Genomic DNA, 20,310 nt, shown 5'->3' on the forward strand with positions numbered 1-20,310 from the left:
GATTAAATGAGACACACTTTTTTAAAAAAGGTATTCCTATCTGTACTCTCATCCCAATTAACAACGATGTTAGTGATACATGTATTTTAAGTATACTATATTTGCTTCTTAATTAGTGAATATTTATCTGTTATCAACAGTGGCTAAGACACCCTTCCTTGCTAACACATTGTGTCATAAATAATCAATGAGAGCCTATTAATATTCATGAGCTGGAATCTGTGTAGTCATGTGCACTGATGCAGAGAGAGGGGGAGTGTTGCTGCGAACTGAGATGAAACTCTGTGTATGTCTGTAGCTATACATGAGTGTAAGACTCTTAGGCAAGAAGAAGAAGAAGCACCTGCTGCTTACACAAGCTGCCCTAGCTTGTGCTTTTAACTAACAGTGGCATGCCTGTGTTTCTGCACTGGAGTGACTGATGAAAAACAGTAGACAACTCCAGAGGGTCTTTCCCTGCCACTGCATTTGGCTCTCAGCTCTTGGGAAATTAGAAGCCTTGCTTCTTCACTATTGCTTAATAGAATGGGTTGTAATCTGTGCAGTTTTCAGAAAAGGGAGGAACACTACAAATTGCTTTATGAAGTTTCTCAGGTGAGTGCAGAAGATGCTTCCAGCAGCTCCACAAAAAGAATACTGTGATTTGAAAAGCACTTAATAAAAACGAGGGATGTTTATGTTGGTCTGTTTGCATTTGCATGTTGGGGTGGTGGTGATAGTAGTTCATTTCCAGTTTTAATTGACTTCCTGCTATTTTTTTTTTTTAATCTCTTCATATGTTTGTCAATTCTTAGAGTTGTTCATTACCATCTCCATAACCTGCATAGAAAATCTTTCGTTTTGGTACGAGAATGTTCTGTCAATTGCACTTGATAAAGGTTTTGTAGCTGTGAGGATTTAAGAAGTCTGTGGTATATGCTGTTTTCAAATTATTTATGATATGTTTTATTTGAGGACCAGCTTCTACTGTTTGTGAAATCACTGCTTTTAATGAAGAACTGTCATTTAAAAAATAAATAAGATGCACCGATTGTTCTTTTCACCATTTTGAATAGGTCTTAAGTTACTTTCTCTCTGTGTGTGATGCTTTTATCAGTAATTATGCCATTTCTTTGTACAGTTTATCATTACGAGGAGAGTTTGATTTATCCTGGACTTATTTAAGTGTCTCCGCCAGCAACAGCAGTATTTCTATAATTTGCTAACATGTACTAGCTGTGGCATCAAAATAAGGAGGCAGAGAAACAGATGTGATTTTGAACAAGTGCTATTGCATCCATATTTAATTTGGGTGGATTTTGTATTGATCAGGCTTTTGCTATGAAAATTTAATAGATGAAAGTTTAGTGCTTTTCAGCATTTGTTCCTTTCCTCTTTGTCATTTGTCCTTGCTCTGACACATGTTAACAGAAGCTGAATATTTCCAGTTTTGAACTGCACCATTGATGACGGGCTCAAGACTAAGGACAAAACAGCTTAGAATATTGGTGGTCTATTGCCTCCCCCTTTTAAATTTTTCCCATTATTCACTTCACAGTGGGCTAATTAGAAAGTGGATTCTCTAAATATGGAACATCCTTTTCAGTTGTAATGTTAATGCGCATTTCCACTGTAATGTGATCAAAGCCTCATTAGCCAGTACCACAAATGATCCTCTGAATTAAATATAAAAATGACTCTTTATTGCACTGAAGGGAGAAAAGAAGATTAACATTGTCAGTTATAGCTGAGGACAGGATCTCTGATTTTCAGAGGTGAGGGGAAAAAAAAACCCTATGAAGTAGCAAGCACTTTTGTAATTTTACAAATAGTGTATCAAAATATATACTTTCCCCTTCCATTGCTTTCTTCACCAGAAAATGGACTCTAGGTGGAACACTTTCCTCCACCTATTAGATTTCTCCTAACAGTTGTAATACAAAGAACGGAAAAGTAGTACAGCTCTTCTCATATCCCACCCTTTTAACACTTAAAAATGCAAAATATAAATATCCTAGACTACAGTGTTGAAGATCAAAGAAGCTATAAGAAAACAGATAAAACCTTTCTCTGGATTTCATCAAAGGACATTGAACCGAGAGAATATATACTAACATATTTTTTAAAAAAATTGCTTGAAATGACATTCATTACAAATGCCTTTTAAGCATGCAAAAGTCACTCTTTTGTTGAGGGTTTCCAAGTGTTAAGCCTTACTTTTTTGTTTCCCCTTTGCCAGAGTTGTGGCTTTCTTTCTTTCTTTCTTTCTTTCTTTCTTTCTTTCTTTCTTTCTTTCTTTCTTTCTTTCTTTCTTTCTTTCTTTCTTTCTTTCTTTCTTTCTTTCTTTCTTTCTTTCGTCAGTCAGAATGAATTACGGCTTTCACTTTAACCCTGCTATTTTACCTGATAAGCTTTAATCCTAGAAAGAATTTGAGCTTTCTAGGAAGGCAACGAAAAGTCAAACCCCAGCTTTTGCCTTTTGGGTGGTTTTTTGGGGGGGGGAGAGGGAATGGAAAATTTCACTGATAAAGTTATTTACAGATATAACTTTCCATATCGTATTGGCACTGTTTCAATCTTTCAGCTACTTTCTAGTTTTGATCCAGTATTATTCATCTTCATGATCACATGTGAGAATATTTTAGGCATTAGGTATTCTTGGCTAGAAACTAATGTCATCAAAGAATACTCCACAATATAACTAAAGTGAGATATCTGGCAAGCATTTCTATCTTCCCAAAACTTATGTTTTATACTTTAGCTTGCATAGATAATATGCATGTTTGAAAATAATGTTATATTTATATGAACCATTTGGTAGATTCATTTTTCCTACTGTTTAGGTCAAATTCTCCTTATTGGAATTACAATATTCTAATCCTGCAGAAAATGAAGATATATCTGGCTATTTTTAAAATCTTGGCTTTTTTTCCCTTTCCTTCTAAATCTTTTTCAGTGGAATTACAAATGTCGTCTTCTGGTACTGAAACTATATTTGTTTTTTTATATTTATTTATTTATTTATTTATTTATTATATTTATATTTTCTTTTATATTTATATTTATTTACATACTCTGTAGTTGTTGTCATTAATAAATATGAAGTGTGATGTATTTAATAGTGCATAAAATCAGACTCAATGTGTAGCTCCAGGGATAATAGAATAATTAGGACTGTGGGCTGCAAAAAGATTGCAGGAAAGTTATATTTTATATATTTCTTTGCTGCCATCTTAAGATCTTCTGATGCTTTTTAGCCAAGATAGATAAACTGTAAGGAAAGTAAGTTAACTGAGATCTTTATTGCAAAGGAAATGTGAGATCTGAACACTATAATGAATAATTGCTGGTTTTAATCAAGTTTGCTGTTTCAAATTTCAAGATAATGTATTATAAAATTTATAATCCCTACTGGTATAACTTTAAAGACTACAATCTTCTGCTCCATTTTCATTGGTCTAGTTCCTCCTAACTTATAAATACTTCTACTGTTTGCTGGAAGGGCTGTGGTTTTGCTAAGGACTTAAGATTACTGGTCATTGGCAAGAACCTTTTTTTTGGCTGTGGTTTATTCTCTAAGCTTGTTTTAATATAATTTCTGAACATTTCGTTACCAAACTAGGTTACATCATCAGCAGGATTTTCTTGTCCTATTCTCCTTACCTTATAAGTGTCTTGTGTGCCAGTGAGGTCAGTTAGTCGTGCAGTTATTTATTTGTTTGGAGCAGTGGTTCTCAACCTGTGGGTCGCGACCCCATTTGTGGTCGAACGACCATTTCATGGGGGTTGCCAAACAATGCAGTCCACCATTTTTTCCCCTTTTCCTTAGCTGTGCTACTCCCTTTTATTCTATTGGCTTTTGAAAGCCAATAGAATAGACTCTCTTGAATAGAGTCTAATTCTATTGGCTTTCAAAAGCCAATAGGAATTGTCCAGGCTGTCTCTGCCCTGCTGAGCCCGCCAAAAGCCCCAGTCTGCAAATGGTGCTGCAAGTTGTCTGCAGCGAAGGCAAGCTGTCTGGAAGCTTCCACCCCTCCCTGCTGACCAACTACTAAAAATATAAGTAAAAAAGGGCCAGGGGTGGGAGGTCAGCGGGCGCAGGGAGGGTTGCTGGTGCACGTGGGGCCCGGCGGGTGCCTTACCTCCCTTGGGCTGGGCCAGCTGGTGGCCCAGCCGGTGATCGCCCTGCGCCATCGCTGCCCCTTGCCAGCTACGCCTTGGCCGGCGCAGGGGGCAGCACCACACATGCGTGGCACTCCCGGGCAGGGAAAGTCCTCGACTTATGACTGGTTGGGTAGTCCTCGACTTACGACTGGTTGGGTAGTCCTCAACTTACGACCAACTGGGTAGTCCTCGACTTACGACCAGTTGGGGTCACGGCATTAAAAAGGTTGAGAATCACTGGTTTGGAGCTATATTTGAATTTTGAGCAGCTGATTGGTTGTCTTGTTGATTGGCATTTTGAATAATCTGGTTTCTTACATGTTGGATCTAGATCAATATGCTTGTATATTGCTCCTTTTCCATAATGAAAAGAAACCAGACCGTTCGAAGTACCAATCATTTTAGCCATCATCTATCCAGAAAGAAGGCCTCTTGCATATGTTTTCAACCTTTAAGCCAGGGGTAGGCAACTTTGGCTCTTTTATGACTCGTGGACTTCAACTCCCAGAATTCCTGAGCCAGCCATGAAGTTGAAGTCCACAAGTCATAAAAGAGCCAAGGCTGCCTATCCCTGCTTTGAGCTTTCTTTTGCCAATTGGCCAGCAATACTTGCTGATGTCATTGATCCATCTTGTTTTAGATCTCTTTTGTGGATGCTTTTTATCAAGTTGTATCCATTCCGTAATGTTCATCTCTTCCAGTAGATAACTTCTCTTCAAATCTTTAAAGTTTCTAGAAAAGCCTATTTTATTTAATAGTATATTTACCATTTATCTCCACAAGATCCCTTTGTTCCTGGTTTTATTCACTTCCTTGGATGAAAAATTATTTGATCATGTTCAATAGAAAAATGCCTTTGAATGTCTAATATGTGGAGTTATGATGAATAGTGGCAGAAATGGATTATTCTCCTTGTGAATACCAAATAATGCAATATAGTTCCACCTATTGTCAAATTGCAACATTGAATCTAGTGCTGCTAGAGTCATTTCTTCAGGATGTTTTCTGTCCAGTGACTAGAAGCTTCAAATGTACTCATCCATCTTCTTGTCTCATTAAATGTGACTGATATTCTGCACCTATTAAATTGATGGGAAAGAACAAAAGGAAGAAAAATGTGCCCTCTACTTGATCCTATATCTTAAAGGAGCAAATTTCTACTGGAATTACCAGAGGAGCAGCAGTTCCAACTTCTTTAAATAGTCATCCATACTGATCAATTATAGCTAATTATAATATACTTGTATATTGCTGAATTTGTACCTTATGAATTTGTACCTTATGTTTTATTCTATAATATCAGCCTTTTCTTGTGATACAATAGGAGTCCTCAAAGCATATCTAACAGTTCTCACATATCTCAAAGTGTTATTATTTTATTACTTTTCTTCTTTATTTAGATGCACAATACAGAATGATATATAACATATGAGATACAAAGTCTGTACCTTATATTTTTCTTTTACTTAAGATATATTCAGGTATGTATTCTCAGAAAATTTTGGAAAAGTCCAAAAGAAAGACAGTTGCATTTAGGTTGCATCTGGAACTTATTATTTAGACATGGAAATGCTTTGGAAAAAAAGAATTGTTCATGGAGAGACTACAGTAGAATTTTGAATGTCAGAAATTGTTACCTCTCTAACCTTCTGATTCACTGGTGTTCTCATTGCTACAGTGGCTGCTTTGGCAAAGTTACCTCTTTCCACACATATACTTTTCTCTTATATTGTATTCGTGATCCTGGAACAACAAAAGAAGGATATCTGTCTCTCCTTTTCTGTCAACATCCAGCTCAATAATCCAAATAAAACTCCAGGTTCATTCTGTTTCCAAAAATCTTACTGTTTATTGAATACATTACATGGCATGATAATGTCAAAGCAAAATGAATTCTGAGGTTCCTAGACACTAGTCATAGAATTAAATAATAATTTCTCAGACTTCTGGTTTTGCGTCCCAGTGAGACGGACACAGGAAGGCAGGACTCTGCCTTCCGCACTTGATTTCACCCTGCTGGGGCCCCCAAACAGGGCCTAAAGTTGCCCCGAAGAGGCGATGAAGAAGGAGGGGTGCCTCATCGATCACGGAGAGATGGTGGTCTTTCCGTTCGATCTGAGGAAAGCCCTCCAAACCGGCAGAGGAAAGACTGGCTGTGGCCAGCCATTAGTTGCTGACAACAGAAGAAGAAAAGTTCTAATTAGCATCGCAAACAGCATGTTTGGAACTGGGTGGGAACATTGATCCTTTTTTTACTATTTTACCACTGAATTTCCTGGGAAAAGCTGCCAAGAAGCTAAAAACCTCTGAATGTGAACAGAAACGGCGTTTTAATTTCTTTTATGGGGGACAGAAGTGGAAGTAACATAAAGCTACAGTTTTGATAAATTTGAGAACTAAGATAATTGCTAAGATTTTCTCTTTGAAAAAAAAATGTTGAGATGAAATATAAGAAATCAATCCTTTGTCTTAAGAGTGGAAAATGGACTTTGAATGACTTCTATGGTGGATTTGAGTACAGCACTATAACTTGCTTCCTGGCTGCTTGGTGACTTCTAGCTTAATGGAGAATAGCTGGCAATAAAGGAAAATGTTTTGGCATACTTATCACCCTGACCATCTTGGACTATAAACATCTACTGAGCTTGAACTTTTAATCTCAAGAACTACTGGGCAAGAAAGAAAAATTTGACTTTTGACTATATCTGACTTGAAGAGACTTTTGAGCTGTTTTCAGGGTAGTTGAACATTTTGAACACTTTGAACATTGTGGATTACAACCGTGCCTGATTGACAATTCTTGGACACTGAGACAAAGGATTACTACAAAATATTGTTTTTAGGACTGGACCCATATTCTGGAACCTACTGGATTATAAAGGCTACACATAAAGTCCAGAAAACTAGATAAAACTTTGTTTTACTTTTATTAAGATTGGTGATACTAGAGGATCTCCAGGAATTATGCCTCAAGAAAAAATAAACACATTTCAGAAGGAAATATACTCTGTGCTACAACTAATTCACCAAACAATTGTCGCATACAAAGAGGACACAAAAAGAAACCATAATGAGACTAAAAACAATTTAGATAACATAAATGAGCAAATCTACAAACTAAATCTACAACTAGAAAATTCCCAGACAACAACTACAAAGTATGAACAAATAAACCAGTAATCAGACAATGAAGTAGAAGAAGAGACAGAAGAGAAGAGAAATATAAACTACCATATACATATAAAATACGGCAAGACTTAGCCATAACAACGAAAATGGAAAAGATGCTTTAACCCTTAGGTTTGCAAAAAGAAGTTTTTAAAAAATGGAATATAGAGCTGTCAGGGGAAATGTCACAACTTGGGAGACAAAAGAATGAAAAGAGAAATTGAGGGAGAAGGAAAGTGGGAGTTGCTTAAGAAATATAAATCGGTGGAATTTCCCCCCCCCCCCCAAATACCCTACCTAAATTGTCTTCCTTACCCCAAGCAACTTTTACAAAAAATAGAAAGAAAATTCCTGGGCGATTTAATAGCTTTGCCTTGGAAAGCTACTTGGCAAAGAAAGAAAGTGAGAGTTAGATTTAAAAAACAGAAGATTTGACCTATTAGACAAGGCATTACATATTTAAATATTTGTTTGAATATGGTTAAAAGAACGGATGACCCTTAGATATAATTAGACTTTTATAATGAAAGATATGATTTAGAATTAAAATAGCATTCTTTTTTCTTTTCTTCATATGGGAAATATAAAAATAAGAGGATGGCTGATATGAATAAAACTTTTAGCTATATAAATGTAATTAATATTGAGAAAGTCATAACTGACAAACATATTTCAAATGTTGATGGGAAATCAAACCTTAACAAGACCATGAAAAACAGGATATTGATTTATGAATTGATATTATTGTTATTTGTATAATATTAGTAAAATATGATGAAGATGTTTATATCAAACTTTGTATACATCAATAGTACCAAGAATTGTAACTGTGTAATGAGGGGAAAATGGAAAAAATATGGCAAAGAAAGGAGGATCAAAGAAAAAATACTGGAGTGTGCAGTACTGAACAGATTTATATTGAAGAAGTTACTGTTAAATATGTGAACCCAGACAACATGTTGTTTACTAAACACTAAAGATTGTAATTTTTAAAAATCAATAAAACATTACAAAAATAAACAATAATTTCTCCGGCCAAACCCCCACTCTCTCCTGTAGTTCATGTAAACAATTTCACTTTTGGGGGGGGAACCGTCTGCTTCCTCTCCACATCTGTTGCAGTATCCTTGGAAAGGTTTCAGGTGCTCATGGTCTTCAGTGGAATTGTAGAGGTTTCGTTTCTCCATCTAACCCATTCTAGAACAACATCTCTCCCCTTTACTCTAATGGCAAGTTGAAACAAAGAGGCATGTAGCTGCCAAAGTTTCATTCTTGATATTTTCTTATTGTTCCAGAAACACTAAATATAAGAATGTTAGATTAAGAGTCTTCTTTCCTTGCTATCATCTAAGCATCAGCAGGAAGGTGAGTCAGAAGCTGTCCTGAAGAAGTTGTTCTTTAGCTCTGGTAGAAAAGGGCTCAGACATGCTTCCATACACCCCTCCTCCGACTGACTGCTCCATAGAGATCTTGCCAGGGCAGACATGTCCAACACAAGACCCAGGGCCCAGATGCGGCCCGCAAAGTGGTTTCATGCAGCCCACAAAGCCATCCTGGAAACAGTGAGGGAATGGCCCCCACTGCCATGGTCCTGGCCCAGGCTGGCCAGGAGCCAATGTACAACTTTGTGGTGGCCATCTATGCTGAAACGCATTCAGTCTTAGCTCCACAAGGCCATCTGGAAACAGCGAGGAACCAGTCCATGCCACATTGGCTGCACCCCCTGGGTGCATGCTGGGGAGGTGTCACTCTTTCTGAGGAATGAAAAAATGCACCAAGGCCAACAAATGGCCTTCGCCTACTTCACATATCCGGCTTTATGGGCTCTGGGGGAGGGGTTTCGGCAGACAGCAGGGCGTTCTTCTCACAGCGCCGAGAGGCTGAGCCAGGTGGTGCAAATCCAAAAAGAAACACGAGGCCCCCCAGCTCCCAGCCTGCCTGGTTTCAGCAGCAGCGGGGTACTCTCCTCACAGTGCCAACAGCTGAGCCGAGTGGCGCAAATCTGATGAAAAGTGCAATGCTGCCTAGCCCCCAGCCTGCCCAGTTTCAGCAGGCAACAAGGTGCAAAACTGGTGAGCTTCGCACTGCCCGGCTCAACCTCTTGGTGCTATGAGGAGAGTGCCCCACTGCCTGCTGAAACTGGGCAGGCTGGAGGCTGGGCAGCATTGCGCAGGTAATGTTGACTCTCACGCTGCTCATGGCATCCCCTCCCCCAGAGCCCACCAAGCCAGATATGTGAAGTAGGTGAGGGCCATGTGCTGGCCACTTCCAGGTGATGGTACATTTCTTCATTCCTCATGAAGGGTGACACCTCCCCAGCTGCATTTCTTGCCTGTTTTTCTCCCTCCCTCATTTCAAATATTTTCCCACCACTCTGTACTTAGGAAGGAAGAAAGGAAAAAAGGAAAGAAGGAGAGGGAGGATCTGAGGGAAGTCCGGCCTTAGTCCTGCCCTGCTGCCCTTCACCATTCCCTTGCCCCCTCCTCCTGGCCTATCCTGGGGGTCTCCCATCCTATTGCTAAGGAAGCTTTGGATACAAAGCCTGGTCTCCTCCCATGGAGAGGGAATGGGCCTCCCTCTGACTTTGACCTCGTACCCATCATGAGCAACCTGGGTAAGGAGAGCAAACACAGCAGCAACAGCCTTGAGGAGGAGGTAAGTGCAGCTGGGCGCCCCCTTGGGGAAGTGGGGCTGGGCTTGGTGCCACGGGTGCTTGAAGGCCAGGCTGGGCATTTGACCTTTGCTGCCCAAGGCTCCGGGCAGCCTGCACCACCATCCAGCCCCCCCACATGGCCTGAGAGGAACATTGAGGCTCCTCCAGTGGACCATGCCTTGGCACTTGCCCTGGTCCCATCCCCTTCTACCAGAGACCCTCAGATCTGTTCCACTCCTGCCCAGGCCCCCACAGGCACCCTTGACGCCACACCCACTCCATCCACGCCCATCCAGTAGGCCACACCTACCGTGACCACACCACCTGGCCCCCCGAGGGCATCCGCAATGCTGATGCGCCCCTCAGTGAAATTGAGTTTGACACCCCTGTGCTAGGGGCTAGGTTATCCAAGACTAAGCTGCATGTGATGATCCTTAGAGAATTAGAGGAACTCTGGACGTTTATAGACAAAAACCTGAAGCGCAGCTTCATACAACTTGCCAGACTGAGAGTAGCTGCTCCAATGCTGTTCAGAGAAAAAAAAGGACGGGTCCCTTCGTCTATGCATGGACTATCACAGGCTGAATGCTGTTTATGTGGAAAATGTTTATCCACTACTCTTAATGAAAGACATGCTAGCTTATTTGGCCAAGGGGAGGATTGGGAGACATACTACCAGATTAGGATCAAGGAAGGCAGCAAATGGAAAATAGCTTTTAATTGCCACTTACGGTATTTCCAATTCCAGGTCTTCCCCTTCAGACTGCAAGGCCTGTATTCATGCAGCTAATAAACAAGATGCCTCATATACAAAGGAGTTTTGGTCCATCTGGATGACATAATTTATACTGAGACTCTAAAGCTCTGGAAGGCAGAACAAGAAGCAATGGATGGAAACTAATCAAGGAGAGAAGCAATCTAGAACTAAGGAGAAACTTCCTGACAATTAGAACAATTAACCAGTGAAACAACCTGCCTCCAGAAGCAGTGAATGCTCCAACACTGGAAGTTTTTAAGAAGAGACTGGACAACCATTTGTCTGAAATGGTATAGGGTTTCCTGCCTGAGCAGGGGGTTGGACTAGATGACCTCCAAGGTACCTTCCAACTTTTATTACTATTATTATCGATCATCGCACAGTCAGCCAGATGTTCAGACTGGATTTGGCATTTTGTCTACCTATCGAGTCCTTACCCAGGACCTGGGATAGGCAGATGTGGATGTTTGATGGTATTACAGGTATCGTCGCAGGATGGAAGCAGTTCCTAATAAGGCCGCCTTTTGACTAATAGCGAATTGTCACTGCGAATTTGTCAATGCCAAGTGTTCAAGTGTGCTCCAGTTGTTTTGGGATTGCACCCAAGGAGCCTATGACTATTGGTACTACCCTTGCTTGCTTTTGCCACAGTCTTTCTATTTCTATTTGTAGGTCTTTGTATTTTGTTATCTTCTCCAGTTCTTTCTCATCTATTCTGCTGTCTCCAGGCACTGCCACGTCCACTATCCAGACTTTTTTGTCTTTCTTATCGACAATTGTTAAGTCTGGGGTGTTATGTTGCAGGTGCTTGTCTGTTTGAATTCTGAAGTCCCAGAGCAGTTTAATTTTATCATTTTCTATGACTTTCTCTATTTTATGATCCCACCAGTTTTTGCTTACAGGCAAATGATATTTTTTGCAGATCTTCCAATGCACCATTGTTGCTACTTTGTCATGCCGCTGCTTGTAATCAGTCTGTGCAATCTTCTTGCAACAGCTTACCAAGTGGTCCACTGTTTCTTCAGCTTCTTTGCATAGGCGGCACTTACTGTCTGTTTGCTGTCTTCTCAATTTTGACTTTATATGCATTTGTCCTTAAGGCTTGGTCTTGTGCAGCCAGAATTAGTCCCTCGGTCTCTTTCTTCAATTTTCCTGCTCTTAGCCATTGCCAGGTTTTATTATTATCTGCTTTCCCAGCTATTTTTTTCATGTATTGGCCATGTAGTGCTTTGTCTTCCCATGCCTCTATTCTGTTCTTCATTTGGTCTTTCTTGTAGGCCAGTTTGGTCTCTCCAGTAGTTAGTAAGCCTTCCTGATATACTAATTTCAGTGCATCTTCATCATTGTTCTTCAGATATTCTTCCAAAGCCATTTTTTCTTCTTCAACCATCTGATGTACTTGTAGCATTCCACGCCCACCTATTTGCCTTGGTAGATAAAGTCTATCAATGTCACTGCGTGGATGAAGGGCATGATTCATTGTCATTATTTTTCTGGTCTGCCTATCCATTGCTTTTAGTTCTGCTTGAGTCCAGTCCACTATTCCAGCTGTGTACCTAATGACTGGGATTGCCCAGGTGTTGATTGCCTTTATGGTATTTCCTCCATTGAGTTTGGACTTTAAGATCTTCTTCACTCTCTTGATGTATTCACCTCTAATCTTTTTCTTGACTTCAGTGTGCTTGATGTTGTCAGCTTGAAGGATACCCAAGTATTTGTAGTACTCTTCCTCATCCAGACTCTTAATGTTATTTTCGTGGGGCATCTTGATTCCTTCAGTTTTCACTATTTTTCCTTGTTTGATAGTAAGTGTGGCACATTTGTCCAAGCCAAACTCCATTACAATATCTTGGCTATATATACGGACAGTGTTGAGCAGCGATTCTATTTCAGATGATGTTTTTCCATACAGCTTCAGATCATCCATGTAAAGGAGGTGGGATAGTCTAGCAGATGTTTTTGATGTTTGATAGCCATGTCCTGAGTTATTCAGTATTGTTGACAGAGGAAACAGTGCAATAACAAATAGTAATGGTGATAATGAATCTCCTTGAAATATCCCTCTCTTGATATTAACCTCTCCCAGCTTCTCACCATTGATCTGCAACTGTGTCTTCCATTGTGCCATCGATCTTTGCACAAATTTTCTGATGTTTCTACTGACTCCTGTTATTTCTAGGCACTTGATTATCCAATCATGTGGCAGAGAGTCAAATGCCTTTTTGTAGTCAATCCATGCCACATTCAGGTTGGTCTTCCTTCTCTTGCAGTTTTCCAAGATCATTTTGTCTATTAGGAGTTGATCTTTTGTTCCTCTGCTATTGGGGCGGTTTCCTTTCTGCTCAGGTGGAAAGAGATTGTTTTCAATTAGATGCTGTTGTACTGCATCAGCTACCACACCAGTTAGTAATTTGAAAGTTGTTGGTAAGCAGGTAATTGGCCTGTAGTTACCTGGTGTTGCCCCTTTTGCTGGATTTTTCATTATTAGGTAGGTTTTCCCAGTTGTTAGCCACTTTTCAATTTCTCCTCCTTGTAGTATATTGTTGAACTGCTTGGCAATGAGTGGGTGTATAACAGTTAGATGTTTCAACCAAAACCCATGCAGTTCATCTTCACCTGGTGCTGACCAATTTTTGATTTTCTTTGCTCTTTTTTCTACCATTTTTGTTGTTATTACTAGTTCTTTCATTTCAACTTCTGTTTTATTTGCATCCACCTCTTTTAACCAAGCCGCATCCTTGTTGTATTTCTTTGGGTTATCCCATATCTGCTTCCAGAACTGCACTGTTTCTTCTTTGTCAGGTACTGACTGATTCCTTGCAGTTTCTCCATTGATGGATTGGTAGAAACGTTTCTGATTGGATTGAAATTGGAGGTTCTGCCTATAGTTTGCAATTTGAGCTTCATATCTACTGATTTTCCTGGCTATAGCTGTTATTTGTTGCTTTATTATTTCCAGTGCTTCCTTGATCTTCCTTGTTTCTAAGTGGTATTTCTTGATTAGGTATTCTTTGGTCTTCTTGTTCTTCAGCTTCTTTTCTTTCATCTGTTCTAGCTTGCTTGCATGTGATCTTAACTTGCTGATCTTATTTTCTAGTCTAACCTTCCATTTTTGTGATGCACTGTTTTTTGTTTTTCTTCTTTGTTGATTTTGCATCCCAGGTATTCAGTTATAACTGCAGCTGTGCTGTACATTAGTTGGTTTGTTTCTTGCAGTGAATTGGTGCTTATACTTGCTATTGCAGTATTTGCATCTTTTAATGCTTGTGCTAGCTGTTTCTTTGGAACAAGCTTCAATGCAGGCAGCCTTATTCTGTTGTTTTTGTGCTGTTCTAGATGCTCAGTTATTCTTTGTTTCAATTCTTTTATTTCTTTAGTTAGAGGGTTTTGTTCTTCCTGAGGAAGAGGTGCCTGGTTTCCAAATGAGAACAGTTGTATATCTCTACTGGATTCTTTCATTCCCAACTCCCCCTGGTTTGCCTCTACATTCTGAATTACTTCTTGTAAGGCTTTGATTTCTTTGCCCTGGGTAAATCTTTGCAGTTCGTCCAATTCTGTTTCTGTAAATACTTTATTTCGTATTATAAATCGGCGTTGATCTAGTAGTCTCTGTTCTGTTATTTCTGATTCTGGATGTTGTTCTTTCCAGAACTGGTGCATTCGTTTTAGATACCCTCGTCTTGTTGGACTTGATCTGTAGTAACAGATCATTATTTCTTTATTTTCCATCACTGTGTATCTGCGACGGGTAAACACCTTTTCTTCCAGTAGTTCTGCAGCTGCTGGCCCTGGTTGCTCAGCCAACAGTCCTGAGTCCTGTAACCCATTTTTCACCAGATATCCAGGAACTCCAATATCTAGTGCGGACCTTGTTAACCCGGGCGACATCCGAGCCGGTATGGCATTCTGAAATTTACGTCTCACCATATTTTGTATGGGAGAGACACTCTTTGTCTGACTCCTCTGATGAGACCTGTCCAGTATGGTTGAACCTCTGGCATAGCTCTCATCTTCCTCAGAGTACACAAGCCCCACAACCACGTCAAGGTATTATTATTATTATTATTATACCTCACTCGGTAATAGGCTTCCTTTAAGCCCAGTTTGGTGAAAAGCCCAAGTATATGCCAAACGTTTTCCTGCCTAAATGTAAAACTTTGCTTTTCTCCACATTAAAATTCATTTTGTTGGATAGGACCCATCGTTCCAGTTTGTAAGATCTTTTTGAATCCTGAGCTTGTCTTCTGGGATGTTGGCTATTCCTGCCAGTTTAGTGTCATCTGCAAATTTGATGAGTTTCCCTTCTATTCCCTCATCTAAGTCATTAATGAAGATATTGAAGAGTACTGGGCCTAAGACGGAGCCTTATGGTACTCCACTGTGTACTTGTCTCCCTGTGAATGTAGTACCATTGAGGACTGCTCGCTGAGTACAGTTTGTCAGCCAGCTACAAATCCATCAGGTGGTGATGTTTTCTATTCCACCTTTTTCTAGCTTACAAATTAGTAGGTTGTGGTCTACTTTGTCAAACGCCTTACTGAAATCTAAGTATACTATGTCCACAGCGTTTTGCTGGTCTACTAATTTGGTTACTTTATCAAAGAATGAAATAAGATTGGTTTGGTATGATTTATTTTTGATAAACCAGTGCTGGCTACCAGTTATAACATTGTTTACTTCTAGTTGTTTGCAGATCTGTTTTTAGATTATCTTTTTCAGAATCTTCCCATGTATTAATGTTAGACTGATTGATCTATAGTTTCCTGGGTCTGTTTTTTTCCATTCTTGAAGATGGGAACCACATCAGCCTTTTTCCAATCCTCAGGTACTTCCCCGGTGCTGCAGGATTTTTGAAAGATATGGTGCAATGGTTCTGAGATAATATCTGCCAGCTCCTTCAGAACTCTGGGATATAATCTGTCGGGTCCTGGAGATTTATATTCATCAAGGTCAGATAGGTGTTCTCTTACCATTTTCTTGCTTATTTTAGTTTTTGTTTCTAGTTTGTCTTTTTTGGTATGTTGTGCTATAATTTCTTTTTGTGTGAAGACTGATGCAAAGAATGAGTTAAGCAGCTCTGTTTTCTCCCTATTGCTTGTTACTACTTTGCCATCTTCTGTCTTTAGTGGACCTACAGTTTTCTTGACTTTTTTCTTGTTATTAATATGTTGAAAAAAAACTTTTTTATTATCCTTGATTTCTGTTGCAAGTCTTTGTTCGTTCTGAGCCTTTGTTTTCCTGACTTTGTCTTTGCATATTCTGGCTGTGTGCTGATAATCAGCCTTAGTTATCTGTCCTTCTTTCCATTTTTGTACTTGTCCTTTTTGTCTTTCAGTTTATCATTGAGATTTTTGTGTAGCCATGCTGGTTTCTTCTTGACTTTCTTGTTTTTCTTTTTCAATTGTAGTGTGGTGGTCTGGGATTTTATGATAGCATTTTTCAGAGTATCCCATGCTTCTTGAGTTGTTTTCCCTTTTAGGATTTTCATCCATGGAATCTTTCCTAGGTTCTATCTGAGTTTGTAAAAATCAGCTCTTTTGAAGTTTAAGATATTGGTTGAATTATTTTCTATTGTTTTTATTTGCATTATATTGAATTCCACTATGACATGGTCACTTTCCCCCAAGGTTCCGGCAAGTTCAACTCCCTCTATCACTTCTTCTCTATTAGTAAGAATTAGGTCCAATTTACTTCTAGTTGGATGACAAAGTTGTCAGCTGGGTTGGTTAGGAATCTGTTTGCTCTCCCGTTCGCTGCAGAGTTTGTCTCCCAGCTGATATCTGGGTAGTTGAAGTCTCCCATTTTACTGTGGTATGCTTCCTACATACATTTGTTAACTGGCTGGCAAAGAGTCCATCTATTTCTTCTGATTGGTTGGGTAGCCTGTAATACTGTATATACCCCTATGGCAATATCCCTTTTTTCCTTTTATATTGACCCATATAGATTCTGGAGGGCTTTTATTTTTGATCATGTGCATTTCTGTAGATATGTAGTATTCTCTTACATATAGTGCAACTCTCCCTCCTCTTTCTGTAGTTCTGTTTCTTTTGAACAATTTGTATCCATCCATCAGTCCATTCCAGTCATGGGTTTCATCCATCCCACCAGGTTTCTGTAATGCCAACTATGTTATATCCACCCTCATGTACTATTGCTTCTAGTTGACCCTGTTCCCTAAACTTAGGATCTAGAGGTTTATTTAAATTTACATTTCAGCAACTTATTGCAATACAGACCAAATGGACAGCAGTCAATAAGTGTAACGGCTTTGCCAGGTGATAACACCCAGATCTTTGAAGCAGGCTTTATACTTTAGCACTGTGCCCACCCCTTGACATTCTGGTGCCACCCAATAGCCATCCCATTTCCCTTTTCTTGTTAAAACCATCATCATACGATTTTCTGGAATGCTTCCTTTGCTACTTCCCTTTTCTCGGAACCGACCTCCAGGTCACCTCCCTATTCCTGGAACTGACTACTGGGTTAGTTCCTTATTCTTCTTTTGTTGCCCTGGTGACTGAGCCACTTCCTGTTCTACCTTGTCCTTGGTTCTAACCACTACTTTCCTCACTATCATTTTTACACATGTCACTGAAGAAGTTGTACCCAGTAGCAAAGGCCAGTTCCTCTTTTCTCATATATTCTTGTCCTATGTTCCATTTTTGTTAAGAAATGTGTGTCACCATTTCCTATTGAAGGTCAACAGCAAGCAAAAGCAAAGCGCTTGTTAGCAAGTTCAAATCTAAGCTAAACTTGATTAAACCACTCAGAAAATAGTTATCAATATATTTTCCTTTCACAGTCCCCACTTCTGGTCTATAAGGACAACACTTCTGTTTACTATTCTGAGAATAAGGATAGGAACAAAGGGTTGCAAGCATCACCCTGCAGACTAGATGGGGCTATCTAATCTGGACTCTTGTAGATTTATGATCTACAAAGGAATCTACTTCAATGTTGTTATAACAATATAAATTTTATCCTAAGAACAAGAGTATGTATATGGGCTATCCAAACATCTCACTGTAGCATATGTTGGATCCCCAATAGATAGGCTAATGCTTAAGCATTGCATAAGCGAAGCAACAGAAGGATGCTCCGAGGAGGGGTGTTCAGATGATGTTACAGAATATGTTCAGTCTCCTGTCGGAAGGGAAATATTCAAGGGGGACAAAGTAACATTGTGCTCTACAGCCTGAGTGCTCATTGTCATTAGAGGCGTTGTTGCAGGTTTATGACAGAGAGAGAACACAAACTTCCTTATCAGTATAATGAGAAGGTAAAGGAGCACTATAATACAAAATATGGTAAGAAGTAACATCAAGATCTTTCCACCAAACCATGAGAATATACTAGAAAGTATAATCCAAAAGCCTCCAGTGCCAAAGGATCCAAAGGGTGTTACAAAATCCTTCTTATATTCAGTGACTGCTTTTTGTATTTTAGAGATAATGTTAAATAGACTTTGATTACCATCCAGGATAAAAACACAGCAAGATTAATTAATTAATTACTAATTTGCAGATTCCACCTTCTTTAGCCAGCAGATAATTGAGGGCGACCCGATTTTGTAAAACCGTTGTCCTAATGGCTAATTCTGTACCAATCACTTCCAACCCGTCAGCAGTGGTGTTAGCCAAACGCTCCAAAAATTAGAAAACTTCTTACACTGTTCCCACAACATATTAATAATGACTTGAGGGAACAGAGTTCCCAAAAAAATGGTACCAACCATTGTGCAATATTTCTCTATTATGCAACCGGGCCAAAGTTGAAGGCCGGAGATCTATAGGCTGTTTCAGAGGCACCAAACCTGGAAAAACTACACCCAGGTAGCATAGACCTGCCCATCCCATAGGAAGCATCTGTATGGATGTGTCCCACAAACAAAATACATACCCTGGAGGGCTTTGACACCATGGAGCCATCTAACGGATTAAAAACAAACAACAGCAACTGTGGCTCGAGCCTCCTCAACATTAAGGGGCCTAAGATATGGGGGAGAGGAAGCATAAACATTCATTTGAACCAATGCAGTACAGTGAGAAAACGTGTATTCTCTGGAATCAGCTAGCTGGCAACACACTGTAATTTGGGGCACCAAAGAATGCAACTGAATTCTAGTTGATGTGTGTAGCGGCACAGTGAGTATATGCAAGCTATCATGAAATGCATGATCCAAACATGGATATTTAACCCAAGGATCAAACAGGCAATCTTTTTTTTTCCTTTTGTTTTTTTATTCTTATTGAAGTTTTAACATTTGCCTTTTATTTCTTCCTTTCTCTTTTATATTCTTTGTTCTATTTTACTTTGTATTAGTTCTTGTTATTGTTGTTAAAACTTTTCAATAAATTTAACAGTAAAATAAAATAATAATAAAATCAATTAATAAATATATATATACAGTAAAAGAACTAAAGGAGTTATGCATTTATCAAACATTTTAGAACTATGGAATAATATTTCAGGACATACTGTCTTTGATTGGAAGATAACATTGAATTAATGTTTTTTTCAGAGCATGTTTTATATAATTTCTACACTGCAATACAATATATATTTTTTTTATTAAATTTTTTTTGTTTTTTAAACATACAATCATTTATAAAAATACAATAAAATTTTAAAGTAGAAGAAAAAACAAACAAACAAAAAAAGAAACAAAACAAAAAAACAAAACAAAAAAACCCCTACCCTCCCTCCCACCCCCAACCCCCCTCCCTTCACTTCCCAGAGCAGAATACAGGGTTAATAATAATAAAAAAATTTATAGTAATTAAGAAAAAAGAAAAAAAAGAAAAGAAAAAAGAGAAAAAAAATATCATAATTAACCTTTAACTCCATAACCTATAAAACAATTCTCTATAATATTTAAAATTCATTCATAAAATAAATGAAACTTTTTAATTCCATACTTTTTTTGAATATAATCTATCCACCTTCCCCATACAATAATATATCTTTCTTGTGTATGATCCTTTAAATAAGCAGAAATTTTTGCCATTTCTGCAAAACTAGATACTTTAAATATCCATTCTTCTAAAGTAGGCAAGGAATCTTTCTTCCAATATAAACCTACTAGTAACCTTGCTGCAGTTAATAAATTCAACATCAAAGTAGTTTCTTTTTCATTTAAGTCAACAAAAATACCAAGTAAAAATAGTTGAGGAGTAAACTTTATCTTTTTTCTAAAAATCTTTTGAATGTTCCACCAAATCATAATCCAAAAAGCCTTTACTTTTTTACAATTCCACCAAATATGAAAGTATGTCGCATCATTATTGCCACATCTCCAACATTTGGGCTGTATATTGGAATACATACAAGATAATTTTTTAGGATCTAAGTGCCATCTATAGAACATTTTATAAAAATTTTCTCTCAAATTTTGAGCTTGTGTAAATTTAACATTTCTTATCCAAATTGTCTCCCATAAATCCAATGAGATCGGCTCCTGTATATTCTGAGCCCATTTAATCATACAGTCTTTAACCAATTCTGTTTCCGAATCTAACTCTAATAAAACATTGTATATTCTTTTTATATGAGCCGGACTTTGGTTTTTAATCTGAATAACCAATTG

General features: G+C 38.6%; 1 protein-coding gene across 1 annotated transcript in view; it reads left to right on the plus strand.

Annotated features, from left to right (window-relative positions):
- Positions 1–491: 491 nt before the first annotated feature.
- LOC120306765 (PDZ domain-containing RING finger protein 4-like) overlaps positions 492–20,310 on the plus strand; it is a 92,946-nt gene continuing 73,127 nt past the window's right edge. Inside the window, exon 1 of the mRNA XM_039340574.1 lies at positions 492–594. Within this exon, the coding sequence (XP_039196508.1) occupies positions 526–594 (69 nt within the window). The 5' untranslated portion in view covers positions 492–525. The remainder of the gene's footprint in view (positions 595–20,310) is intronic.

This window comes from Crotalus tigris, unplaced genomic scaffold, assembly GCF_016545835.1.
Source record: "Crotalus tigris isolate CLP2741 ecotype Arizona unplaced genomic scaffold, ASM1654583v1 scf7180000017753.6788120, whole genome shotgun sequence".
Taxonomy (NCBI): Eukaryota; Metazoa; Chordata; class Lepidosauria; order Squamata; family Viperidae; genus Crotalus; species Crotalus tigris.